The 27,981-nt window shown below is 36.9% G+C and overlaps 5 protein-coding genes across 12 annotated transcripts; 3 read left to right on the forward strand and 2 right to left on the reverse strand.

The window, feature by feature from the left end:
* Positions 1 to 1,066: 1,066 nt before the first annotated feature.
* On the forward strand, positions 1,067 to 4,103 carry LOC111796575 (PRA1 family protein H-like). Of its 6 annotated transcripts, none has more exons than XR_002815376.1 (6): positions 1,067 to 1,678; positions 1,840 to 1,976; positions 2,847 to 2,918; positions 2,996 to 3,076; positions 3,550 to 3,684; positions 3,802 to 4,103. XR_002815376.1 is itself a non-coding variant. In XM_023679254.1 (5 exons), the coding sequence occupies exons 1-4, from the start codon at positions 1,242 to 1,244 to the stop codon at positions 3,064 to 3,066; spliced, it is 717 nt and encodes a 238-aa protein (XP_023535022.1). In that variant the 5' UTR covers positions 1,067 to 1,241; the 3' UTR covers positions 3,067 to 3,076; positions 3,550 to 4,103. The 6 variants fall into 6 exon arrangements, 3 of the variants coding, with proteins under 3 accessions (XP_023535022.1, XP_023535023.1, XP_023535020.1); XR_002815377.1 differs by having other exon boundaries at positions 3,808 to 4,103; XR_002815378.1 differs by having other exon boundaries at positions 3,572 to 3,684.
* A 455-nt stretch (positions 4,104 to 4,558) lies between these two features.
* LOC111797346 (germinal center kinase 1-like) lies at positions 4,559 to 14,950 on the reverse strand. Of its 3 annotated transcripts, XM_023680329.1 has the most exons (22): positions 14,769 to 14,950; positions 14,347 to 14,406; positions 14,115 to 14,253; positions 13,336 to 13,392; positions 11,934 to 11,961; positions 11,739 to 11,861; positions 10,417 to 10,528; positions 10,190 to 10,227; positions 10,036 to 10,089; positions 9,556 to 9,624; positions 9,288 to 9,404; positions 9,120 to 9,188; positions 8,416 to 8,495; positions 8,021 to 8,146; positions 7,659 to 7,908; positions 7,073 to 7,165; positions 6,818 to 6,985; positions 6,380 to 6,507; positions 6,169 to 6,301; positions 5,398 to 5,522; positions 5,162 to 5,329; positions 4,559 to 4,834 (listed from the first exon to the last, which is right to left on the reverse strand). In XM_023680329.1, the coding sequence occupies exons 3-22, from the start codon at positions 14,207 to 14,209 to the stop codon at positions 4,795 to 4,797; spliced, it is 2,073 nt and encodes a 690-aa protein (XP_023536097.1). In that variant the 5' UTR covers positions 14,210 to 14,253; positions 14,347 to 14,406; positions 14,769 to 14,950; the 3' UTR covers positions 4,559 to 4,794. The 3 variants fall into 3 exon arrangements, with proteins under 3 accessions (XP_023536097.1, XP_023536098.1, XP_023536099.1); XM_023680330.1 differs by having other exon boundaries at positions 14,115 to 14,385; XM_023680331.1 differs by lacking the exons at positions 14,347 to 14,406; positions 14,769 to 14,950 and having other exon boundaries at positions 11,739 to 11,872; positions 14,115 to 14,133.
* A 3,798-nt stretch (positions 14,951 to 18,748) lies between these two features.
* LOC111796524 (protein RICE SALT SENSITIVE 3) lies at positions 18,749 to 21,993 on the forward strand. Its single transcript, XM_023679182.1, has 7 exons — positions 18,749 to 19,218; positions 19,513 to 19,563; positions 19,647 to 19,775; positions 19,874 to 19,979; positions 20,111 to 20,152; positions 20,231 to 20,287; positions 21,199 to 21,993. The coding sequence occupies exons 1-7, from the start codon at positions 19,088 to 19,090 to the stop codon at positions 21,880 to 21,882; spliced, it is 1,200 nt and encodes a 399-aa protein (XP_023534950.1). The 5' UTR covers positions 18,749 to 19,087; the 3' UTR covers positions 21,883 to 21,993.
* A 1,801-nt stretch (positions 21,994 to 23,794) lies between these two features.
* On the forward strand, positions 23,795 to 26,909 carry LOC111797349 (probable protein phosphatase 2C 39). The gene is made up of 5 exons (XM_023680336.1): positions 23,795 to 24,098; positions 25,632 to 25,880; positions 25,971 to 26,247; positions 26,334 to 26,488; positions 26,575 to 26,909. Exons 1-5 carry the CDS (start codon positions 24,066 to 24,068, stop codon positions 26,710 to 26,712), a joined length of 852 nt encoding a protein of 283 aa, XP_023536104.1. The 5' UTR covers positions 23,795 to 24,065; the 3' UTR covers positions 26,713 to 26,909.
* On the reverse strand, positions 26,777 to 27,981 carry LOC111797350 (squamosa promoter-binding protein 1-like). Its single transcript, XM_023680337.1, has 2 exons — positions 27,323 to 27,981; positions 26,777 to 27,251 (listed from the first exon to the last, which is right to left on the reverse strand). Exons 1-2 carry the CDS (start codon positions 27,691 to 27,693, stop codon positions 27,014 to 27,016), a joined length of 609 nt encoding a protein of 202 aa, XP_023536105.1. The 5' UTR covers positions 27,694 to 27,981; the 3' UTR covers positions 26,777 to 27,013.

Genomic DNA, 27,981 nt, shown 5'->3' on the forward strand with positions numbered 1-27,981 from the left:
TTCAATTTTTTAAATTTTCAACTAAAAAAAAATATCATTAAACTAAAAATAATTATAAAAAAAAAAAAAAAAAGTTTTTAAGTGCATTTTCTATAATTTAGTCTTTAATTTAATATATTTTAAAACTTTTTCATCATTATTTATTATTTATTAGGCCGAACCTAAACCTATGCTCGAGAGATAGCTGTTCATATACTGATAAGGGATGTATGGATTCTCGAGAAGAGAGGAGCTGAGGTGGTCCCCCCGGACTACTCGGATCCCACGAGTGAATAGAAAGTTGGATCTACATTGGATCTCACCTGAATCGACCCATCTATTCTCCTGAGGAGAAGTTTGGTTTCAAACCCCGATTCAAACAGGAGAAGTATGCTAATGTGCCTTGGAACATTTAAAGTCTAAATCGTTCATGCTTCATCTTCGACAGAACTGAAGATTTGGACTCTAATACTCATAGTTTGGGATGATAGACTCGATTATTGGTTCATGGTAGTAGTGTAGCCTACCTGCATCTCATCTTGTTTTAATCTCACCTAGGATGGCTTACACTCGTTGCAACTAGCTTTCATCGAGCAATATTGAGAATGTGACAATCCAATGTTAGAAATCACGACTCTCCACAATAATATGATATTGACCACTTTGCAGCATAAGCTCTCATGACGTTGTACTTATAAACTCATGATTTTCCTCTTAATTAGTCGATGTGAGACTACTTTCAATATTCCTCAACATCCAACACGTTTCATCATCGAATTGATCAATCCGTTACAAAAATACCCATCTTTACCGTAACATGACTCAAATAACTCCACTAAATTTGATTATAAGCTTTGCTCATATCAAGTTTACGAGCCACCAAATTAACATTATCGTTTAAGAATATAGAGACATTCAATCTCACTGTGTTAAAGACTCTTCTCGAACAATGAAATATTGCTATCGATAACAAACTGTGTTAGGAAGATGGATGGATTATGTTCATATGATCACATAAATGAAATGAAAATTAAACGCCCTAAAAAGAAAGAACAAATTTGTTTTTTTTTTTTTTTGGGCAAAAGAACCCAATTGGCCGGAGTCCGGGCCCGCCGGGAACCGATTGGCGGGAGGGAGGATAAAGCATCACCCGCCTCCATCGCTGTGCAACAAAATAAAACAACAATCTTCAACCATTATATATGACCCTTTTGTCTCTTCTTCTGATCCCAAATCCGTGTTTTTTGTTATTGTGATCAGGAATGAGTTTCTCATCCAATCCACTCTCCCTCAGCGTTCCGGACGCCGCCTTCGATTCATGGCTTCGCGATTCCGGCTACCTCGAGATTCTCGATCAACGCACCTCCGACCTCCACCGCCATTCCTCCGCCACTGCAGCCACTGCCCCCACCAGACCCACCCCCACCGCCGTCGCTCCTTTAGCCACAGGTTTCTTCATCTCCTTCTTCTCTCGTATCGGAACCCTTCTCTCCGTTTTCACTCTTAACCCCTTTGCCAAGCTTTCTGCTGCTGATTTTGCCGGCCCGACACCGTCCTGGACTTCCGGATTTGTTGGGTTTTTTGAATCGTACTCGTTTCCTTCCTCGCCGGCTCAAGCTCGTCTCAGAGTCCACGAGAACGCCAAACGCTATGCTCGCAATTACGCATCCTTATTTGTTCTCTTTTTTGTCTGCACGCTGTATGTTCATCTCGTTCTGTCCTTCGTTATTTGTGTTTCCCATTTATTTGGAAGGAATGAACATAGAAATTGTTGGGTAGAGAAGAGATTTATGGCAATTTCCCGACCTTTATTTTACCAAATTCTTCTTGATGTTTATGTTCTGTAGTGGATGATTTCAGGTACCAGATGCCTCTTGCTCTTCTTGGATTAGTATCATGTTTAGCACTTTGGGACATTGTTAAATTTTGTGGTGATAGATGGGGATTGGACAAATATCCAGTTGTTTGGCAGTGTTTGGTTCGCATTGCTCAATGTGGTAAGTTATTGACGATTTAAAACTGTGTTTGTTTGCCAACTGAGATGTTCATCCCAATTCTTATCCTTGAACATGTCTTGATTTGTTGGTAATCTTTTTCATTGCTGCTTGATGAATGGTTAGTGTTTTGCCTGTTTCATTTGGTTGAGATTACATGCTCATAGGCTATATCGTTTTCTCGATTCAAGATGACCGAGAACTTTGGCTCGGTTGTCCTGAGTTCTTGAAATGGAGCCAAGGCCATGTTTTGGTCATGTGTGTAGTGCGAGAGCAACCGTCCAAGCCCAAGCCCACCGCTAGTAGATATTGTCTTCTTTGGGCTTGCTAGGGAGAGGTTTCCACACCCTAATAAAGAATGCTCCGCTCCCCTCTCCAACCGATGTGGGATCGCACAATCCACCCCATCTCGGGACTCAGTGTCCTTGCTAGCATATTGCCGATTGTCCACCTCCCCTTTGGGGCTCAACCTCCTCACTGGCACACCCCTTGGTGTATGACTCTGATACCATTTGTAACAGCCCAAGCCCACCGCTAGTAAATACTGTCCTCTTTGAGCTTTCCCTTTCGGGCTTCCCCTCAAGGATTTTAAAACACGTCTACTATGGAGAGGTTTCCACACTCTTATAAAGAATGCTCCTCTCCAACCGATGTGGGATCTCGCATGTTTGATCCTGGAAATATTTTACGTAGTACTAGAAATTGGTTCTTTGTTTTGTTGGATCCTGCTGCATGCATTTATTAATCAATTCCTTGTTAATTACCATTCACGAGATCACAATCATTTGAACTGCTATTGTTAGTTAATTACATAGTAATCTTTTCTACCCCATTCTTTCTTCCAAATACTTAACCAAATATAATGTCCTGCAGTGACTGTCATCATCCTTTTATTTTCCAACTTTCAAATGGCAATCTTCTGTGCACTTGCCGTTGGATATACAGGTGACTACACAGCATTTCTAGCCTCTGCTACAGAGTTCATCATAACCAGTTGTTCTAATCATTTGATATCTCGACAGGCATGATTTTGCACGCTGCATTTCGGAAGCTAACTCTCACGAGGCCCCCGTCTTCCATAAATCGAAAATAGCCCGTTACAGGTACGATATTTATACACTCCTCTACGTAATTATGTTCAAGCAAGGTACCAACATCTGATTCTATGATAGGCCTGAAAAGTGCTGGTAATGCTGATTGCTTGAAAGCAGTCCTTTGCTGTAAAATTCATGTTATGGCAATGGGGATCTCTGACCATCCTATTGCCTAAGAGTTACATGGTTTCATCTTCTTGTGTTAGTGGGTAGACCCAAGTTACAAGTTAAGCTCAAATCATGTTCTAGTTGGTTTATTCACTTATTTATTGAATATATGTATGGTTAGTTTGTAGGTTATACAATTATTACATGAAATTTTGTTCTAGCTAATGATTTGTACTACAAATTTAGCATTTTGTACTCAAATTTTGTATTAATGAGAGTTCATCAGTATTTAGATGAAGGAGAAAGCTCTAATGTTTCATGTAATATCATTGAAAACCTCATGTTTGTGTCCTGGTTGCCTGTTAATTGTATAGTCTGCTGCTACTTTTGTTAAAGAGGGCTGTGATGCAGAAGAATATGCTGCATTATGGAAGTGTTGAACAATTTAAGCATTTTCCATAACTTCTTCATTGAAGCTCTCACGTTACTTTAAAGGCAACTCTTACCAGGTTTGTGATTTTCGGAGTCTTTATCTTTAGTTGAATAGTTATGTTGATGCTGCTAGACAACTAGAGGCATATAACTGATATGATATCAAATGACATGCTATCAATTTCAATTGTAAGGAGTAGGTTAAAGCCTCCTCTCTCCTTTTTGCTTGCGGGACAACCGAGCTTCCTAGATCCGCATCAGCGAGCGAGAGGACACATACCTCCTCCATATTTTTTAAATGGGCAAGACTCGGATATTGCATGTGAAAGGCATAATAGTTTTCTGAATGTCGACTTAGATTGTCGTGCAATGTTCTTGATATAAAGAACAAGTTTCTTGTCAAACATCTCACACGATAAAGACATTAATTTTATTTGAATGTTCTTAGTATGCAACTCAACCCATGAATTATTAGACATAAAGAGAGTTAGTAAAATTGGTCATATCGACACTTGAGTGACAGGATTCATACGGATGAATTCATCATTATCTCTTCATACAACCATTGAAAACGTAGACTACATATTTAGTACGATTTCAAGAGTTGATCAAGTTGTTGAAATATGATAATTCGTTTTATCTAGATTTTCCCTCGTGTGTTTCCTTAATGATTACATTCAAAGACTAAATTTCATCCAACTCTAGATGTAATTTGGGAACAAAAGAAAATAAAAAGTGTATTAAGTATACCTATATTGATTGACTGTTCAAATTTCGAGCTTGCTGTGTGAATATATAAACTTACATACAAGTTACATCCACAAACAACTAGTTCGAGCATTCTTCAATAGATATGACACAACTTTTCATACTAAAGAACGATAATTTGATCTCTGAACTCAAAAAGAAGTATCTTCTACAAATTGTTCAAACCCTCAGCTGTTCACAGCATTTCAAACGCAGTTATTCATCAATCTCAGATTATAATAATATAACAAATGTGAATGCAATGAATAGCAAGCACCCGTATACAAAGAAATGCTGCTAGCAAAACAAAAATTTCAGAAGGAAAAATCACAATTAATAAATAATACACCGTTTCTTACAGCGACGTATGTACATCAACTCAAATAATGCAGTGTCAAGAATAAAAAATATCAAACTAATACACACAAGTTTTCTCCCTTTTAAGCTGGACTCAGATCCCTCGACACCTGACCTTGCCATCTGATCAACAAACCAATCCAATTTAGCTTAACAATGCATCACGTCTGCCCTTAAAGAATTTACAGAAAAAGAAATGATCCTTCAAACTTTCATGCTTATCTTGTTTTAATCCTAAAACTTTCAAATCTTAGATTTCTGTAACTTGTTTAAACAGATATAAACAAAGGTTTTATCTCACGTCATGTTTCTAGAATTTGTCAAGTTTTATCTATGCTGGAAATTCTAAATACATAAACAAGTGCATGAACATAGACGAGGAGGCTAAAAGAGATGGGTGATGGATGAGCTGAAGATTCCCTAGTCAAATTTAACTATCTTAAAACAAACCTGGAGAGTAAAAATCTAGCAAGCGAGCTCAAATTAGAATTTGAATGAAGTTCCCTGTTCGGTTGCTTTTTGCTGCTATCAGAATCCGTGACATCAGGAACTGTCTTTGCCTTGGTGAATATGCGAGTTGCCAAGTCTTGTAAATCCTTCAGTGAAGATTCCTCGGAACTGCAGAGATGTTTCTTTGAGTTTGAGAGTTAAGGGAGTAAATTAGAAAAGTAAAAGAACAAACATACCTGGCCAATTTCTGGAGCAACTTGGTAACAAGAACCTCACAGGATCCAGGTTTTCGGTGTTCCATACTTATAAGAGCATTAATTACAGTATGAGCAGGCGATCCTTCTGAATCATCTACAACTACCTGAGAGACAACGTGTAGAGTAGGTTGCACTATTGGTACATATGAACTAAGAAAACACGTCATTGAATAAATAGAAAATATCGTGCACGTTGGTTATCATGAAAGGCCTATCTGGAGATGAGAATATTGAGAGGCCAATGGATAAGGAGATGAAAGAAGAGAGTGAATCCAAGTTGGATAAGTAACCTAGTCATGAAGTCAGTTATAGCTAGTGGGGTAAAGAGTAAAATGAGTAAGTTTGTTAAAACATGGGATAATCAATTGTTGAGAAAATAAATAAAAATAGGAGGAAAATCAGACCGAGACGGGAGATTCGAGAGATTCGAATAAGAAATGACTAATAGTCGAGAGATTCGAGACACAAATTTCTCAATAAGCATTGTGTTTATCTTTTTGTTGGAAGTAAAACTAATTTAGAATGGAATCTGTGTAGACAAAGGATTGGTCAAACAACAGGAAAGAGAGAAATATAAGGTAAGCTTTGGCAATTCCCACATCCTAATATAAATGGATAAAACAGAGACCGAGAGAGCATAACAAGATGGAAACACTTCACAAAAGTACCATGCAGCTGTAGCAGGTACCTTTAATGCAGACAAATTATTAGATCACTGGATTTACAAGCTGAAATCGGCTTCAAACGTACCTCTTTCAAGGATGACATAAACAAAACTGATAATGGTGCAGAAGACGACACTACTTTTCTACTTTCTTCATTGTCAATCGGTAGAGATGGTTTTGCCAATGCTTTTGGTGCATCAAAGAATTCACGAGAATGCCTGGAGAAATTATCGATATCAGGCAGCAGTCCGACATTCTGTGGAGAAAAAATTATTCTGGCAATTACTAAGATGTACCTTGAAGAGTCAGAGCTACTCACTGTTTGCTCTGTTTTCCTAATTTCCTGCCTGTCGTTGCGTTTAGTGAGAGCTGGTCTATCCCTTACATTAGATTTCTTCAATCCTGCTTGCATTGCAGCCTTTGCCTACAATCATCACATTGAACATGCCCAGTAATTGCACAGCACTAGAGCATATTTTGATTTGCGGTAGTAGGAACAAACGAATTATTATATTGTAGGAAATATCTAACAAAAAAAATTATTTTGTAGGAGATACATTTAAATTCTATTATGAAACAAAAATGCTAAATAAAATGAGTGAGGACTGCAATCCAAAATATATGTATCTTAAAACTTCTTGACTTCAAAATAAGTAGCAATATAATAAAACCAATAGTAACTGCTACTTGAATCATGATAAGAACATGAATCAGAAGACTTAAAAGCAACCAACCTCCGCAAGGTTTGATGCACTATCTTCAGGAGGCAAACTTGAATTCCTTTCTTGAATTCCAAATCTGGATTTTGGAGTCCGAGGAGACTCAGAACCATCCCGTTGACCACGCATAACAACAGTACCACCATAAGATGTGTCCTCAAAATATGCTTGTATGCTTCCAGACTGCATCGCATCATTGATTTCATAAACAAATAAGCATAGAAAAGCTCAAAACAATCAAGAGCATCGCTATATTTAAGATAATTCTACCGGATTGCTTTCATTATGAAATTGAGTAGATGCTTGAGGTCCTCTGGGAGACCGGACTACAATGGTTCCTGAACCGCTTACAGATAACTCTTCCTGGACATTGCCCATTGAAAAAAAAAAAAGAAGTAAAAGTTAACATTATCCACAACCAATTTTCGGACTGTCGTAAATAGATAAATAAACAGCCATAATATTCAATTATGCCGTTGTGATTATTTACTCTTTTGGCAGGTTTCCGTACTAAACTTGGCTGCAATAGCAAGGATAATTAGAACTTCTGGAACAAGTGAAAGTCCATGAAGCCTTGTTATTGCAGCCAAATTTACTCTGTAAGCCTACAATTGCACAGATGATTAGATTAATTGTCAAGCTTTTTGCTCAATTCTTCTTATTATAAAGGAGATATCATTGAAGTCAAATCCTTATGATGCACTAATTTGTAAACTTCTGGGACAAGTGAAAGTCCTTGAAGTCATAAGTATTGTTTTCAAGCAGGCTAATTCTAATAATCTAGTTGATTGACAAACAAGCAAATGTGATTGTAAAAGCACTTGTAGCTAAGAGAAATGGAGAGAGGAGAATTTACATCTTCACTATCATCTCCCATATTGAATGAATCTTTAGCATTTTTTGCTATGTCGCGTGGTGCACTTCCAGATGCAGCTTGCCAGTGACCACTCTCTGCAGCTCTACTAGGTGCAGCCTGACCATAAGGAATTTCTGGTTTTCGTTCCCTAATTTGAGGTGGTTTTACTAAACTTCGAACAGTACCTGTACTATGTGGACCCCCAATACTAAAGTCCCATCCAGCATTCTTCGGAGCTTTACTCTGGTTGCTGCAATGTTAAGTAGTCAGAACTCAATAGCTCAATGAGTAATAGGTCGTTTAGCATTAACAACGTTCAGTGCTTTTTGCTACAGGAAACTTTGATCTTTGGTTTTACCCACCTGGCACGAACAGTTTCCTCTCTTAAATTTCTTGATACTTTCACAGTGTCTGATGATTCACCTATAGTTCTAGGACCATTTGTTGGTGATTCTTCATCGTCCTTTATTTGGTACTTCGGACGTTCTCTATCAATATCAACAAATAAGATCACTGATAAATCACCTTATACAAAGACATCTTTATACTATTCGGCTTTTCCTGATTCTTCAGGTGCATTAACACATGAATGTAGGAACTATGGCCAATAAATTAGGAAATTATGGAGTACAAAGTCAAAAGGAAGACCAAAATCCATATCCGTGCCTATGAACTGAGAAAAAGAATAATAATATGATAACACAAAGATCATAAAACTACCATATAAAAGTAATAGAAATCAAGTATCCTGACAAACCTTATTCTCTCCAGAAGCCTAGGGCTCTTCCTGGCATTCTTAATGAATCGATGCTTCAGAAGCTCTTTGGCACTAGGTCTCTGAAATTAAAAGAGCAAAAGATGCATAAAACTGATTCACAAACAAAAAGAGAACAAGAGGCATTCACATCATAAAAATCATAACTTCAAAAGGCAGGAAACATGAACAATTTGAATGCTTGCGTCAAGTTTGAACAAGAGGCAATTACAGGGAAAAAAGAAAAAAAAAAGCACATAAATAGAAGAGCATGTACTTTAGATAGAGCAAATAAAAGATGAATTACCAGGAAATGAAATGATCAATATAAATTCTGCGAACCTGAAAAATAACGTAAGCATGCCCCAACTCTACATGCGTTTTAACAAACTCCAGGTGCTCACTTTTAAGTAGCTCCTAATTTCTTATAATGACTCTTGAAAAATGATAAACAAAAACAAAATCCTGTGAATCCCTATCATGATCAACCAATTGCAATATACTGTCCTACCAAATAAGTACCTGAAAAAACACTATACAGATGCACACTGTATCATTAATGCTCACTTTTCAGTTTTCACAGAAACACTAATTTGCGGTTCATAATCATTTGAACTTAAACAACATGTTTGATAAATATATATTCCACAAATTAAAAAGAATTCAACTAAAACACAGAATCAGTGCACAGGAGAACAATGTTTTACCTCAGCAGGTATTTTCTTCAGACAAAGTGACACTAATTCTTTCATAGGGCGAGAAAAATGTTCATCCAACTGTCACACATAAAAGCTAATATGTCATGAAGAACGACAATGCACCATTTCATATTTCATTGTCATGAAAAGTGCCGAATACAGAGTTATAAAGTGAACCTGAGGTGGACTTTCTCGAGGTATGATAAAAAGAACTCTCATGGGATGAAGATCAGAAAGTGGAGGCTCCCCTTTTGCCATTTCAATAGCAGTGATTCCTAGGGACCAGATGTCAGCCTGCATCAAGTAAAATGTGATGGGATTGCATGAGTGCTCTAGATATGAGAATTAGAAACAAAGTGAATGCAGCTTCAAGTATTGAGAAGTGTGGATATCTTAGAACCAATCAGAACCGTCAAAACGCCAAAAGATGGTACTGAGTAAATACCTTCTCATTGTATCCGTCAGAATTCTGAATTACCTCTGGCGCCATCCAGAATGGAGTTCCTACAAATGTCTGTGGTCAACAAATCAGTGATAGGTAGGTAACACATAAAATTCAGAAGATCCTTTCCAATAGCATTAGATGATGGGTAAAGAAAAAAATCCCTCCAGAATAATAACAATTCAGCAAAAGTTTACACATTGAAAACAAACAAGAAAGCCAGTGTTAACAAGTAAAATTTTACAAACAGAAAGCATTTACCAAAAACTGTCATGTTACTTTTGAAAATGATTATAAAAAAATAATTTATGGATCTAACAAAGGAAGTATACAGCAGGAGCCGACGGAGCTAAACTTCTCCCGACAACCAACCAACCAAGGGTGTTAAAAAGTCTAATTGGGAAAAATTACAAAACTCCAATAACGTGGGGAAAAGAACAGAATAATAATGAACAAAATCCAATATTTCACATAATACTCTACCTTTCTCCTTGATATTGTCCTTGTTAATTGGGCAGAAACACCAAAATCTGCAACCTGTAGGGATTAAACTTTTAGCCTTTTAAAGCAAAGCCCAGCAAATCCTTAACAGTTAAACCATGGCCATACAAAACTTTTTGATCGTGAAAAATCATACCTTAACATCACCATTTTCACTCAGTAAAATGTTTGCCGCTGCAAAGTAAAATTACAATCTTTCATTAATTAGACTAACATAGAACTCTTTAAACTCCGCTTATTTTTCTTTTCCATTTTCCCCTTGCAGGGGAGGTAGGAGAGCTAGGAGTGGACTTTATCACCATTCCATGGTTGATAAGAAGTTAACTTTTACAAAGTCATTGAATTGTGAAGGAGAAAGAAAACCTTTAATATCCCTGTGAATTTTTCCTTCACTGTGCAAATAATCAATTGCATGCAGCAAATCCCGTAGAATGCATGCAATTGACATTTCATCAAGAGGTGGCCCAGACTGCAGCTGCAGAACCATAGTTTGTTGCAAGTTTTATAAGAAAACCAAAATATTTGAAGTTTTTGCAATAAATACATGGCATAATGAATTAAATATCAAATACAAACAGAACTATATTGACAAGAGAGGAACCAAATGAATGCCTAGTTCACTGTATAGAAATTTCTTCGACGCTCTTACTAGAGTTTCCAAGAGAAATTTGACGTATTGTAATTATATAGAAGCATCAACCATGCCAAGAAGAATTTCTCACCTACCATAGTTTTTTAGTGGTGTTAAAAAAACCTAATGACCCAAGCCCCAAGGAGCAGCCTGTCGGCCAAAGCTTGCGGTCTATGAGTAGCACCTACCCAGAGGTCGCATGTTTGATCTTTGGGTGAGTTTAATAAGGAAAACCATTGATGTCTCCAAAGTTTGGGCCTTGGGATGAGCATGGACTTTTTCTAAGAAACGCTAATGACCCAAATGATTACGTCAACTCAACCAAAATTCTGCAGATTGGGTGGGGGTCAAATAAATTGAAATATCAAGAATTGATTTGGTTCATGGATACTTCCAAGATTAATTTGAGTTAAACCAAATTAACCTGAACTTATTATTTGTTACAAAGATATTGGCTTTACTTGCAATAAAATGACCTAGGCACATATTTGTTTTAATTTTATTTCATTCAATGAGTAAATAAATGCTTAACCCAAATCAATCTAGCCCAAACATTCCATCTAGATAGGGTATTTTAGTTGGACAAGTTTATAATTTAATTAATTGGGTAGAATCTACAAAGTCTCTTAAACTCAGCCTAATCCAAGTATGTCTAATTCATATTCCATAAGAGAATAAAACTTCTTTTTTACTTCTCCCAAAAATAACCAGCATATCGTTCAACTTGCTCTAAAAATCGATCAGACATGAATTATCATTAAATATTAGGGATTTCTGGCACATCAGAGAAAGAGAAGTATATGTCAGTTTGCGTTAGAAATGTGAACTCAAGAAGGAAATATTAAACCAACTCTGGTCTTAACAGAGTTATCAATCCTGTCATTAGTGGACATGTGTCAGATACTAAAAACAGAAGTAGTTTTGTGAGGCCCCCTATAGTTAGTATGCATGCTAGAAGGGGTAGAAATGTAAATTCCCCAATTGACTAACCCCCATGGTCTTGTATTGTTTATGATCTGTTAGGTGTGGAGCAAGAAGCAGAATACAGACTTACCAGATCTGCAACGGAGCCACCAGCCATATATTCCATTATTATCCATAATTTCGTCTGGTGGAGATAAGAACCATAGTACTCAGTAATGTAGGGCGATCGACATTGTGACAAAACAGAAATTTCCTGGCACAAAACTGAGGTAGATTAGCACCTTAGCATTCACCTAATTCAATTTACTCGCCAGTGCATTTATACCTGTTGAATATCCTCAATTTCATCCTCACTGCAGAAGATCATCCAAAAACAAGTTCAGTCATATCACAGAAAAGAAAGTCCACAAAACATTGACAGGATAGAACCAAATACACGAGTAATTGAAAAGGTCAATCCCCATTACTAAAATGTTTTTCAACTACACTCTAGGAAGACATCATTTCAAAAAGGAAAAGAAGACTCTTTGGGAGAACTTCATCAGAGCCTTTTGCTGAAACGTGTGCCGAGAAAGAAATAGAAAATTCTTTCAAGAAGCCTCCTTTCATAGATTTTTTGATGCTATAGTTAATATGGCTGTATCTTGGTATAGAATCTCTCCCCTTTTCCATCACTATAGCTTTTCTTCCCTCCTTTCAAATTGGAGAGGTCTTTTGTATAGTTGTTCCTCCGGGATTTCCCCCCTTTTTTGTAATATGTAATTTCATATGATAAATGAAATTGTTTCGTTTCCAAAAAATTTACATCTGTTTGAGAAAAAGAAGTAAAATGGAGGTGGTGGAAGAAGAATCATCCCATCCTCCAATGCATAAGGAACCCCAGTTCAAAGATATAACAAGTAAAAAACACAGCATTTCAGTAGGCTACACGTCTATTATCCAGTAAAAGTGTTACACTGACAACACGAAAATATTTTATAGCTAATAAAGTCACCCATGACATTATTAACAATTCCTAGAAAGCTTCATCTACAATAACTAATTTCAACCATATTTTCAATCATTTAACACTTTTGTGAACTCCATCCTTTGGTAGCTATTGGTGTAAGCAACCTTCTCCCACTACAGTCTTAATATTCTTTCGGTCAGTAGGAAGATTTTTTTCTAATTCCTTCTGGCTTAGGGATTGCTCTTATTTTGTAATTTCATTTATCAATGAAATATAAGTACCCTTAAAAAGGACATAATCATTGCAAATGCTTTGAGGAGGCTAAAAGGTATGATCATATCAATGCTGAGCTTGCAGTGACCAATAATTTGTTGTCAGTAGTATAAATAATCATAATATGATTATGACACACACAAACTGTCAAGTACGTAGAAAGAAAAATTGGAAAGTTGTAATGTAATGATGCAACACTAACCAACTGGAAAAGCAAATAACAAAATAAATAAAGTCATCCCAAAACTAAAAGATAAATAAATGAGGATCAAACCATTCCTCATTTCACATTAGTAAACTGTTATTTAATAATAACCTCACCAAATGTAGCAAAGAATGCGGTAAAAGTTAGTGCCACACTACCATTTTAATAATTACACTATTTTTTTTTTTTTAATCAAACAAAAACTAAGGTAGCTCATCATGTCATTGTTAACGCAAGAGCTCTAAATATGAGTTTCATCATGAACGTCAGTGATAAATATAGAGCAACCTCTGTACTTACGATTCTTCCAAATCAATAACTTTGATAGCAACTTCTTTGTTAAGCTCCTTGTCAAACCTACAAATGCAAAAAGGCATCAGGAAACTAGATCAACGAGCAGTTCCAGTCCATTTTTCTGATTGATTGCATAGAAGAAACAGCATGGTAACTCACTCCCCACCCAATCCCCACCCCAAAAAAAATGAAGGACCCAAGACCGGCACCTTAGGTTACAGAAAGGATTACTGAACTTTTTAGTAAAAAAAATCTTTTCTTCAACTTTAATTGAAATTAAAGTAAAAATGATGCAGCTGAGAAGGATAGACCCTAAAATCTGGGGAATAATGCACTCCAACGCTTGTCGAACATATCAAATATTCTTTTAGCACAATAGACTATGCATGACACAAACTATACAAAGTGAATCTAAGTTCAACACTTGTTAAACATAATAAGCATAAATATCGGACAAAAATTATACATGTGGAGAGCGGAACGCATAAAGCACATATTTTTTATGCATATCTATGCGTAAGCTTATTGAGCTCAAACTTCCTTCTTGTATGATAATTCTATATCTTTTCAAAGGTATGTTTTTAATAAATTCTTCCTTGCCTTGTCCTGGTTCTAGATTTTAAAACATGATGTCTCACCTGATATATGAGTCGTGTCCGCATCCACATTTCTTAGCTATATAACATAGAAGTGTATACTTATCTAAATCACACTAGAGCAAAGATCACACTAGAGCAAATTTCAACGAACTGAATCATATCAATAGTACCAGAATTGAAGCTTACCCCTTGTAGACATCACCAAAAGATCCTCTTCCAATGAGCTCCAAAGAACTAAACCTTGCTGCCACTGCCTCTGCTATACTCGCCACATCAGCCATTTTGTGCTAGCAACCTTTTTCACCTTTCACCCACTTTGCACACGCTATATTGCCAAACTAAACCACGGTTTAAGACCAGCTGAACCATCTCATCTCCAGATTTCCTTCATTTTTTTAAGAAAAATCCAACCACCAACCTCAAATTCACGACCAAAGTTTGTCTTCACCAATCCCAACTGTAACCTCGAATATCAAATCTGGAATAGCATTTGAAGAACACCAAAGAAAAAACATAATTATCCACACCAACCAAACCCATGAATTTGACAACGAAACAGAATCCAGATTCACGAAAAGAACAATTGACATTAGCATAAGATAATGCGCAGCAGCCCTTGAACCCGAAGTAAAGCAAGTGGGTCTCAACAAAACATACGACGGGTTGGAGGAGCTAAGATACGCAATGGCGACAGGCCAACATAATGAGAAACACCGAGCAAAACAAAGTCAACATCGAAAGATAAACAACAACAGAGGAGTGGCTTCGAAATGAGGCCTCCAATTCAAGAAATTCAATTGCAATATCCATTTGTTCACGGATTGAGATTCAGAGACTTACCCAAGAATGCGATTCAAAACAATATCACAAGGAACTGATTTCTTCTGAGCAAGAACACCATAGATCTCTTCCTCGTCGCAATCAAAGAGAAATTTTGTTGGTTTCAATCGAACTACCCTTCGTTCTTCATTTTCTTCCCCCCTCTCTTTATCGCACTTGGCAATAATTCTACAGGAAAATTTTGTACGTAAATGAAATTGAAAAAAAAACATGGATGGGATCATCGAAGTAAAACTCACCGTTTCATGAATAGTTTTTTTTTTTTTTTTTTTTTTTTTTTTTTTTTTTTTTTTTTTTNTGTTTATGTTTTTATAAATTTTGATTTAATATTATGATTTTGACTTGATTGCATGATGGGATCATTCATTAAACATCCGTATATTATGTACTCGTTGGTTTGCTTTAATTTAAATTAATATATAGTTTTATATGCTTCAATTGATTTTTATAATACAATGGATCATATCGTTAGTTTATTATTCATATATGTCGATACTCGCATATCAAGTACATGGTACGTTATATATTTACATCACGGTTTTCCTGTAACGGTCTAAGTTCACTGCTTCTGAACTTTCCCTCAAAGTTTTTAAAACGTGTCTGTTAATGAGAAGTTTTCGTACTCTTATAAGAGAATGATTCATTCCTCCTCTCCAAATGATGTGGGATCTCACAACCCTTCGAGACCTAACGTTCTCGTTAGTACTTATTTCCCTCTCCAATCGATGTGGGATATCACAATCCACCCCTTTCGGGACCCGGCGTCCTTGCTAGCACTCGTTCTTCTCTCCAATCAATGTGGGATCTCACAATTCACTCCCCTTTTGGGTCTGTGTCTCTCGTTGGCACACCACCCGGTGTCCACCCCCTTCGAAATTTAGCGTCCTTGCTGGCACACTGTCCGGTATCTGGCTCTGATACCATTGGCTAGTTCATAATGGAAAGTCCAAAGAAGATAATATCTACTAGCGGTAGACTTAGGTTGTTACACTTATTTAGCTAGCTATGCTAATTATATGTAACCTACGGTTGAGTAGGTATCGTTCCTCTCTCCAATCGACGTGGGATCTCACAATCCACTTCCCTTTTGGGTCTGCGTCTCTCGTTAGCACTCCGCTCGGTGTCCACCCCCTTCGAAGTTCAACGCCCTGGCTGTCACAATGTCTGGTGTCTGGCTCTGATACCATTGACTAGTCTACAACAAACTCCACCCGCTCAATTATATGTAGCCTAGGGTTGAGTAGGTAGGGAAAAAAAGATGTTTCCGATATTCAATTTAAGGACTACAAATAAACGTAACTTAATGGATAAGATATTTATCTCTTAGTGTAAGGCCGATGAACTTCAACAAATAAAAAGATATATATATATATTAAAACCCTCGAACCACTAGACTATATTGAAACTAAAGATCATGGCAGGGTCAGAATCGTTCTTGTTAGGCAAGTACATTTGATTTAGAATTTCGCTCTTAGATCACTTTCCATCCCGTTGCTAAAAACTCAAGAAAAGCTCGAGTTGGTCTATACTCAGTATTATTAAATACAAATTACATTCTACTTATTTTTAATTCAATAATTTATTTTTAAAAAAATTATTTGAAGAACGTTTTTTAAAATTACAATAAATTAGAGTTTTAATATTTGAAATTATATTTCTTAAAAAAATAAAGCCATAATGTTTATTATTATTTTAATAAACAATTTCTACTCCAATTCAAGAGCAGCCCAATTCGAAAATAGATTTGGGCCACTTTCAGGATGTTAAGAGTATCATTGGGCTTAAGTAGGCCCATTAAATTCATTTTCTGTATAATTTAAATAAAAATTGTCACTTCTCATTTAAAATTCTTTTATTTTAGAATTTAATTTTTTTTTAAAATTATCTTAATTTGGTCGTGATAATAATAATAATAAAAAAAAGGGATTAACGTTATAATTAAGAATTTATCAAATTAATTAAGTAGAGGGTTTCATTTTGTACGTGGGACCCACAAGAGGAAATGGGCCTGGGCCGATCAATGCACAGGCCCAGCCCAATTTTTATTTTCTGTATTGTATTAATTATTAACAATAATAAAAGTATGTCCACGTGTGAGCGCGTGGAGCGAGGGAGCGAGTGGTCGTAAGTAGCAGACGCATTGCACCGCAATTCGTGCGCTTAAACTTTTCTTTACTACAAACGATGCACCGACTCACTGTCATGGCACGTGCGCACGTGATACAGTTTTTCCACAACCATTAATTTATTAATTAATTAAGTTTTTCAGTAATAATTTACCCCTAATGTCTTTTCTGCCAACTTTACCCACTTTTCCTTTTTGATAAACGCACCCCAACTCTCCCCCTTGGAACAAAATTACCATATTGCCCCCCACAGCTTTCTCTTAATCATATTCATATTATCTAATTAATGAATTTTAATTTGTCACGTCGTATAATATACTTACTAATTAATATAGTTATCGTGTTACAAAAGCATAGGTTAAAATTAGCAAACAAAAAAATAATTATAAAACATATTGAACTACGAATTTGAAGGGTATAATGGGGATTTCAGACTAGTTACGAGAAATTAAAGAGAATGATGGGGAGAGTGGAGTACTTGAATAATGAAAAGTCCGTACGAATATGACATAATTACCCCTGTGGATTCGTACAAATTAAAGGAAAAATAAAAAATAAAAACTGACATAATAAGAATAAGAAAATAATTTCTTAAAAATTGATTTAAATAAAAAAATGAATGAATTTCAGAGTTTGAGAATCCCACCCTTTGCCTTTTGACTGCAAAGATTCTGTATGCTAAATCCCTTTTTTAATTAATTAATTATTTATTTATTTATTTTTGGGTTTGTATTATTGTTATTAAAAAATAAAACTAATTTTATTAAGACGGTGATTGGAAATTGTAATTATATTAAAATAATTCTTTGCTCTATCTACATATTTCTACATTGTTCGATATTTAAAATATTTAATTATTTTTCGTTTAATCGTACAACTTTATTAGCTATATTGTGACTTCAAATATAAAATTGTTACAATTTTATTATTCTATATAATAATTTATAAATATGATAACAAAATTATTTTTTAATGAGATAACATATTTTAGTTCGTATTCTTGCGATTATCTCAACATTTGTCTTTTTAAAGTTAGGGTGAAACTTAATTTTACATTATGGTAAGAGTCACAATTATCTTAATATCTATTTCTTGTTGTTACTCGAAAATGTCATATAAAATTGATACTCGAAAAACGCTATCGACCCATTTTGATAAGAGACGGGATAAGAGGAGAGGTGGAGGACGGTTATGGTGTAATAACTCAAACCCACCCCAAACAGATTTTGTCCTATTCAGCTTTTTCTCAAAAAATTTCAAACGTGTCTTATAGAGGTTTCCACAATCTTATAAATAATTTTTCGTTCCATCTTTAACCAATATGATATTTTACAATCAATTCCGTAATTATGGTAAAATTAATTTTTTTTTCCACTTAATGTTGTTGGATGAAAGTCTCACATCTCACATCTGCTAATTTAGGGAACGTTATAATCAAATAATATTATCTCCATTTGGATGAGGCATTTTAGGAAGCTCAAAGCAAAGCCATGAGAGCTTATACTCAACTCGACAATGTCATTCTATTGTGGAGAGTCGTGGTCATCTAACATGATATCAGAGCTATGCCCTAAACTTAGTCATGTCAATAAAATTCTAAAATGTTGAAGTCATAGTAAAAAATGACTAAAACTTCAAAAGAAAAGAAGTCGAGCCTCGATTAAGGAGAGATATACTTTGTTCGGGAGAGGTGTTAGATGAAAGTCCCACATCGACTTATTTAGTGAACCATCATAGATTTATAATGAAAGAGAGTGAGTTTCCACCTTTCTTCCTCGCCACAATTCACAACAATCTCTATAATGGTTTCGAGAGAGGGAGTGAGGTGTGCTTCAAAAGAGGAAAAAGCTGCCCCACTACTATTTTACATAGTTTAGTTACATTCATACAAGGACCAACCCAAATCCCTTTTCCTTTCTTTCTCTTCTTTTCTTTGTTTTTTTCCCCCACCTCTCCACTCCCTTGTCTGCTAGAGCTTACAAAACCTGCTTATTTGGGACAAACAAAAGGAGAGAAGAAGGAAGAAGAAGACCTCAAAACTCGACATCAATGAATGAAGAACGAGCTGTCTAGTTTTTGTGCGGCGTAAACAACGCCGGGGAACCTCTCAACAACCCCAAAACCCAGAGGGGTGTAGTTGAGTGTAATTTGTAAGCGAAAGAAAGGTAAAAGAGAAAGAAGGAAGGGCCAGAGATGGTGGGGTCAGGAGCTTCAGACAGGAGCAAAGAAGCTGTTGGGATGATGGCCCTTCACGAGGCCCTTAGAACCGTCTGCCTCAATTCAGACTGGACTTACTCTGTTTTCTGGACAATCCGCCCTCGTCCGTATGTTCCTTCCCTTCTCTTTTCCCTTCTCCATTTCTTGTTTTTGATCCATTTTTCTGTAATGGGTTCCTTTCATTTCTTGTTTTTGAGCCATTTTGTGTAATGGGTTCTTTTCATTTCTTGTTTTTGAGCCATTTTTCTGTAATGGGTTCCTTTCATTTCTTGTTTTTGAGCCATTTTTGTGTAATGGGGTCTTTTCATTTCTTGTTTTTTAGTCATTTTCTGTAATGGGTTCTTTTCATTTCTCGTTTTTGAGCCATTTTTGTGTAATGGGTTCTTTTCAAATCTCCACAGAAGAATCAGAGGAGGGAATGGATGCAAAGTTGGGGACGACAATGGCAGCTTGTAAGTTCTAACCACTAACCCTTACGTTATTTTTGTTCATTACTCAATGAATTGAGGGGAAATCTGCACTGAATTTTGTGAAGGATGTTAATGTGGGAAGATGGGTTTTGCCGAGGGAGAGTTTCAGAGTGCTTGGAGGAGATTGATGGGGATGATCCTGTTAGAAAAGCCTTCAGCAAGATGTCGATTCAGCTATATAATTATGGAGAAGGGTGGGTACTGGGTAGGTGTTTGTTTTTGCTTTGTTTTCATCTCTCTATAGGCTTTTTGTGTTCATGTTCTTGTTTTCTGATTGGATTGATTCGAACAGGCTGATGGGGAAAGTTGCATCAGATAAGTGCCATAAATGGGTGTTCAAAGAACCCACAGAATGCGAGCCAAACATTTCAAATTACTGGCAAAGTTCATTTGATGCTGTATGGACAAAAGAAGATAGCACCAAGCTTGTTTGTTATGAGTTTTTGATATCCATTTTGATTTGTTCTTCATCATTGATATCAAAACTTTGATGGGTTTGTCTTTGTTTTCCTTGATTGATATCTTGCAGCTTCCTCCAGAATGGACTGATCAGTTTGATTCAGGAATTCAGGTGAGTTCTTGCCCAATCTTAATGGTGTTTTACTTGTTCTAGCTTTCCCTTTTGATTATTCTGCTCTGTTTGGATCAGACCATTGCTGTCATTCAAGCTGGACATGGCCTCCTTCAACTTGGTTCCTGCAAGATTGTTAGTTACTTTTCCCTTATTTCCTCCATGCCTTTTATTGTTTGGTTGTTGTCTCCGAACCGTTGTTCATCGTGTTAATATCCATTCGTGCACGGATAGATAGCGTTGAGCTTAGATTAAATATGAGTTCATGCCAATTCTTGAGCAAAATTGATTGTTTATATTTGCATTCAGATATCGTGTTGATATCCGTTCATGCATGTACGAGATAGCGTTGAGCTTAGATTAGATATGAGTTCATGCCAATTCTTGAACAAAATTGATTGTTTATATTTGCATTCAGATATCGTGTTGATATCCGTTCATGCACGTATGAGATAGCCTTGAGCTTAGACTAGATATGAGTTCATGTCAATCCTTGAGGAAAATTGATTGTTTATATCTGTATCCAAATATGGTGTTGATATCCGTTCGTGCACGTATGAGATAGCATCACTTAGATTAGATATGGGTTCATGTCAATCCTTGAGGAAAATTGATTGTTTATATTTGTATTCAAACATCGTGTTAATATCCATTCGTGCACGTATGAGATAGCCTTGAGCTTAGACTAGATATGAGTTCATGTCAATCCTGGAGGAAAATTGATCGTTTATATATGTATCCAAATATCGTGTTAATATCTGTTTGTGCATGTGTGAGATAGCATTGAGCTTAGATTAGATATGAGTTCATGCCAATTCTTGAGGAAAATGATTGTTTATATTTGCATTCAGATATCGTGTTAATATCCGTTCATGCACGTATGAGATAGCGCTGAGCTTAGATTAGATACCAATCCTTGAGGAAAATTGATTGTTTATATATATCTTCAGATAGCGTGTTAATATCCGTTTGTGCACGTATGAGATAGCGTTGAGCTTAGATTAGATACCAATTTTCGAAAATTGATCGTTTATATTTGAATTCAGATACCAGAAGATCTGCATTTTGTGCTGAGAATGAGGCATACTTTTGAATCACTTGGGTACCAATCTGGTTATTATTTGACTCAACTCTTTTCTTCAAATAGAAACTCATCCACTTCTCCAATGGCTTCCAAGCAAGCTTCCATTCCCATTCACCCACCTCCCAGCCTCCTCAATTGGGCACAAAGGCCAATCCCATCTCCTCCAACATCCCTCCTTCCTTCACCCAACTTCCACGCCTCCAATAGGCTCGGTTTCCCGCAGTCGAAAGACGAGACACACATGTTTCTGTTACCGCATTCGTCCGAAGCTCGAATGGAAGACGTGATGGGTGATCACGACAATGATATCAAATGGCCAAACGGGTTGTCTTTGTTCAATGCCCTCACTGGACGTGCTGATGACGCTAAGCTTCTATTCAACCCAGAGAGCTTAGGAACCAAACCTGATCAAACTCAACACCCGAACGGAGGTAACTCGAACGAGTTCTTGAGCCTAGATAGCCAATCTGAGAATAGTAGGAAGATGGAAAGCAAGTTCAAGAGAAGCTTTACCTTGCCTGCAAGAATGGCTTCGTCGTCATCGTCAACTTCCCTCGACCATAATCCACATCAATCGGTCGAATACCGAAACTCGTCGGAGCAGGCAGGCATGTACTCGGACGTGATGGAGACGTACTTGGAATGAAGATGGGAAAGCTTTGTGGTTTCTGTATTGCCTTTAATTTCAGTTAGTTTGTTCATGGATTTGGATGTTCTGTTCTTTGTAGTTTCATCTATATATATGCGTTTCTCACAATTTGTGGACTTAACTTGAAAGTCAACGAAACACGACCGTTCAATAAAACAAAAACTAGGAATAACCAACAAACATAGATATTGTTAAAAAAAAAAAATAATAAATAAATAAACATTTTTTTCCTCATATAATTATTTTAAAATTTTCTTTTTTAATATAATTTTATTAAAAATGGTAAAAAAATGATTAATTATACTCTCAAATTAATTAATTTATTTTCTAATATAGTAAAAAAAAACATATTTACATTAAGTGAGGTGAAACGAGGAATCGAGCAGGGACAAGGATGGAGAATATTGTCCCCGACCTAACCCTATTATCTAACGGGAAAAAAAATTGAAGGGTAAATTCGTGAATTAATTTTTTTCTTCCGTGTTCTTGGTTTGCACGAATTTCGTTCTACACATGATTAGTATGTTATATGTGTGTATATATATGTTAGAAGGGTTAGGACCCAATGTGGTAATGAGGATGGAACGGGGGACATGGAACGATCGGGAGCGTTCAATGAGAAGATAGTGATGTGAATGATGGAGTGTGGTGCGGCAGGGAGACCCTCATGATCGCTCTCATTTAGATGTGGATTACGATTCATTCATGTACTCTTTTACTCGAGTGTTATATACAACAACATGTGAAATAGAGTATCGAACCTTTGACCTTCTAGTTGAAAGTATATACCTTAACCAGTTGAGTTTTAGACCGAGCATAAAGCCTATCTAAACTCATCTAATAGACATAAAATAAAATGTCACATTCGAACTTTACAACTTGACTATAGGTTATTTAAAAAAAACAAACTTTATTTTAAAATAATAATAATACTCTTACCCACTCAATCATAGGTTAATTAAATAATAATAATAATAATAATACACGTGTCAAAGATTATAACTCTAATCTTTATAAATTTCGATTACTTACCTAAACAAAAGTGACCTAAATTTGTCTCCAAATGACGGGACCTTTCATATTCTCTAGGGATTCGTTCATCACGATAAAGGTTTGCCCTATGTCATTTAATGAATTCATAGTAGCATGTCAACTTAATCAATAGGTTCGAAACCCAAAAGTTAGCCCAAGCCACACGCACGCATAAATCAAGCTCAGTCTAGATTATACGGACCGTCCTTTAAAGAATATATGGGTCCATGATTCAACGACCTATTTTAATTAATTATTTTTTTAAAAAAATATTATTAATTATTAATTTTATAATGGAAATCAAAGGAGGAAATTGTCTTGTCCCATAAAACCGCACATATATGACGTAACTTCCATCAAATCAATAAAAACTTCCTTTATGGTAATTAAAACTTACTTTATGGCTAATTTATTGCTTTTTTTTTCTTTATTTTTTTTAAGTAATAAAAATAATTTAAAGTGCTTCCAATAATTCATTCACAAATTTTTTAAAAAATATAAAAAAAAAATGGAAGGTGGGAAATTACACTTTTTGACTTTAAAAAAAAAATTATTTTACTATTTTTAATTAATAAAAAATTAAATTTATAAACACGGGTATTATTTATATATTTACGACACACGTCATACCACAATTGTTCCTAGACTATTAGAATTCAGAGCAAATATCTAAATTTATCAGCATAAAATTTTGGATATATAGTCGATTATACATATTAAGAGTCCCATGAGTTACGTTCTTGAATCGTTGACAATTTAGTTTGTAATAAGTTTGAATTAGATGAAGAACATATCTATAATTGAAGCTACTTTAGGTTAGAACATTTCTTGGGAGTTTAAAGGAAATAGAATGGATTTTGAGATTGAGAAAAGAAAGCGACGAAAGGGGAAAAAGGGTGAAAGATAGAGAGAGAGAGATTAGATTTGGACGAAAGTGGGAAGAAAAAGCAAAAGAGAAGCCGTTTGATCCAACACGTCCACCTCTTGGGGATTGCACGAAACGCGGGCTTCGTCTCGTGGCGTTGACGATTCATTTAATTCCTGCTAATTCTTCTTTCTATAAACCGCACTTTTTCATCGTTTCCTTCGTTTTCTCCCTCTGTTTTCTGCAATTTTCTACTCGTTGGTGCACTTTCTCCATCAAACCCATGACTGGGAAAGAGATTCTCCATAAGATGAAGGTATTGTATTGTTCGTTCTCAAATGGGTTTAGTTCTTATCGCTTGATTCCTTGTTTCTATGCTCATTTTGAGATTTAGGTTTCAATTCCCTTTCTGGGTTTTGTGATTCGTTTGTGTTCTTGATGATTTCTTTACGCATTTTGAGATCCTCTTGTGTGCCTGCTTGTGTCAATGGTTTTGATAGATTGAATTTGTGGACCGTCACTGACTTTTACAAACTGGGGTTGCTTGCTTTCTTTTCCCCTGTATTTCTATATGAATTACTTGAGTTGGGTTGCTTCCTCCTTGATTAATACATGTAGATTTCCCCCCATAGCTTCTGATTTGATCCTTTAAGTTCGTTGTTTCTGTGTAGTTTATAGGGGAAGGTTAACTATCTGTACCATAGTTTTGTTTGCTTTTGAAAGGAGAACTCTCCTTGTGTTAAGATAGCAGTTTGGAGTGATGGGTTGATGGGTTTTCCTTCTTTCATTTTGACTCTTGAAGTATGCCATGGTCCATTATTTCTGTAGAATTGAAATCTTTAGACATTGATATGTGCCTCTCGGAGGGCCTATATCGGTTGGAAAAGGAACGAAACATTCCTTATAAGGGGGTGAAAAACTCTCCCTAGTAGACATTGATATGTGCCTCTGTGAGGTCCTATATCAGTTGTCGAGGAGAACAGGGGAACGAAACATTCCTTATAAGGGGTGGAAAACTCTATCTAGTAGACACGTTTTAAAATCGTGAGACTAATGGCGATACGTAACGGGCTAGAGCGGATAATATTTGCTAGCGGTGAGCTTGGGCTGTTATAGTCTCGGTTGGAGAGGAGAACGAAGCATTCCTTATTATAAGGGTGTGGAAACCTCTCTAGTAAACGCGTTTTAAAAACCTTGAGGGGAAGCTCGAAAGGGAAAACCCAAAAGGATAATATCGACTAGTGTTAGGCTTGAGCTGTTACAAATGGTATCAAAGCCAGACACCGGGCGGCGCGCTAGCGAGGACGTAGGGCCCCTATGGGGGGTGGATTATGAGATACCATATCGGTTGGAGAGGGGAATGAAGCATTTCTTATAAGAGTGTGAAAACTTCTCTCCCTAGTAGACACGTTTTAAAACCGTGAGGGAGGTTAATAGTGATACGTAACGGGCCAAAACGGACAATATTTGCTAGTGGTGGGCTTGGGCTGTTACAACCTTCTCGAGGCAGGAAAATGAGAATGTTATCCGCTTTATTCCTTGCATTTATGTGTTCGGTTTCCAGACGTTTAGGAAGTTAAAGAGAGGTTGGGTATAGCTTGCACTAATTTGCTTATATTAGGTGAATAAACTGTCATTCTTGCAGTTGATTAAGCATGTTTATAGTAGAGGGACATGAATTTACACCCAGAAATCTTTCAAGACCAAAAAGTGAGAAATTTTAACCTGATAGATGGGTTCTAATCTAAGAATTTATACAGTACTTGCCATTGGTGGAAGTTGGATGAACTGTGATTTTATTTAGTAGCAAGCAGTAACAACAGACAGAATATGAATTCATTCGTTTCAGGAAAAAGTTGGGCTCGGTTCGTCCGATCCGGACTCAGGAAAAGGAAAGAGCAAGATGTCGAAGCATGTCACACATGGTTATCATTTGGTGAAAGGGAAATCGAACCATGCCATGGAAGATTACGTGGTTGCCGAGTTTAAGCAAGTTGATCATCATGAGCTCGGTTTATTTGCAATCTTCGATGGCCATTTGAGCAACTCTATCCCTGATTATTTACAGTCCCATCTATTTGCTAATATCATAAACGAGGTGCAATGGCTGCTCCCTTCTTTTATCCATTATGAATATAGTTAACATAGTTTTGTTAATCTATTGCTCTCTTATTGTATGTCCAAATAGCCTGATTTCTGGACGAACCCAACGGACGCAGTCAGGAAAGCATACGAGGCAACCGATGCTTACATTTTAGAGAAAGCTGTTGATTTTAGTCATGGGGGTTCGACTGCTGTTACAGCCATATTGATTGACTGTAAGAAACTAGTAGTCGGTAATGTGGGGGACTCCCGTGCAGTTATCTGTCGTAACGGTAAAGCCAGTCAATTATCAATCGATCACGAACCGAGCGTTGAAAGAAAAAGCATAGAGGACAGAGGTGGTTTCGTTTCAAACTTTCCTGGTAAGTATCAAGTGAAGTATCTTAAGCTGATATAAATCAAACATTCTCAATCCCAATGATAACATCCATATTCTGAACAAATCCAGGAGATGTTCCACGTGTCGACGGGCAGTTGGCGGTCGCAAGGGCATTTGGTGATAGGAGCTTAAAGAAACATTTGAGTTCCGAGCCTTACGTGGTTGTGGAGACAATCGACGACGAGACCGAATTGGTTATCTTAGCAAGCGACGGATTGTGGAAGGTTGGTGTGGACACAAGCAGCAGACCGAATAGATTGTCTGATATCTTTGCCTAATATCTGATAAAAAGTTTAATCCGCGATTTCAGGTTATGTCGAACGAGGAAGCTGTCGAGTCGATCAGGCATCTGAAAGACGCTCAAGCAGCTGCCAAACACCTGACAGAAGAGGCCCTCAAGAGGAAGAGCAGAGATGATATTTCTTGTATAGTTGTGAGATTTCTGTGAGTTCATTATGGATTTCTTTCTGGTTTTTATCTCAACAGCTCAAAAATGGAAGAACACGAAGAACTAGTTCCAAACTTAGCTGTTTTGTCTTTGATGTGTGGAGAATCCAAATAAACTTAGCTGTGGATTATAGTGTATGGCTGTCTGTATATCAACTGCTTGGTTTTAACATCAGTTTTATGGTTCAACATATTAAATTTTAGTGCAAAAACAAGCAAACACCCCCACATTATTTGAAAACTAAGACAACTACAAGGTAAACATGGCATTAGTGACAGAAGAGAGGGAGCATAGTCTTCTTTTATCTGATATGCAGGTGTTTATAGCCAGAGCTTCCTGTAGGAGCCATCTGAATTCTGCTTCTTTGATCTTCCATTAGCTGCCTGCAATGGCCTTCCTTCGACTGCGACACTGATCCTTTACGGTTCGTGCTTTCTCCTTGACACTCGGCCGAGCTCTTCCTTCGTCGTTCGTTATGCCCTGCTAGCCTCCGACGACAGCTCCTTTTAGCTTCGTCGAATTCTGTCAACTCATGGAACCTAGCCAAAAAGAAGAGGGTTGAATGTTAACTGAAGTGTTCTTGTTTATGTTGTTCAAGAGGATGAATTACCTGCTGCATTGCTGACAGAAACGTTGGCGAATTCCTGCGACCATGACGACGGCTGCCTTCGAGTGAAACTCGCAGACCTTGTGGCGACGGTGATACCTCTTTGCTTCACTCAAATCTGTTGTGCAGTTGTGTGCTTGGCAACTCGGCGAAGAGACGCCGCTACCAGATCGTCCACGGCCAGAAACTGCTGTCCCTCTTTTCTTCTTCTCGTTCTCGTAATAACCCAATGCAGTGCAAGCATTGGTACCACCATGGCCTCCTCCGCCAACGTCTTCCTCCTCTGTCTCGTATTCTAAATCGTCGTCGATCACACCTTCCTTATACGCCTTATCTTTAAGATTATGCTTGCCTTCATAGCTCTTTGCCTCCATTGCCAACTCCGGCAGCTCCGTGGCGGTGGCCGTGGTGGTGATGGTGGTGGTGGTTCTGCTGGTTGTGGAAATGGTTGGAGCAAAAATATAGGAACTTAGAAGTTACATCAAGAGACTAAGAGACTGCAAGGAAAAAGATGGGTAAGAAAAAGGTGGTGAGGACCACAATTTTTAACTTTGTGAGTGCCAGTTTGGATGATCGATCGAAACCGTCGTGAATGACACAATGTCGAAACGAGGATTTGCATAATTCTTCTTATAACTAAGGAGGTATCAACCCATTACCTT

The sequence above is a fragment of the Cucurbita pepo genome, chromosome LG06, assembly GCF_002806865.2.
Source record: "Cucurbita pepo subsp. pepo cultivar mu-cu-16 chromosome LG06, ASM280686v2, whole genome shotgun sequence".
NCBI lineage: Eukaryota > Viridiplantae > Streptophyta > Magnoliopsida > Cucurbitales > Cucurbitaceae > Cucurbita > Cucurbita pepo.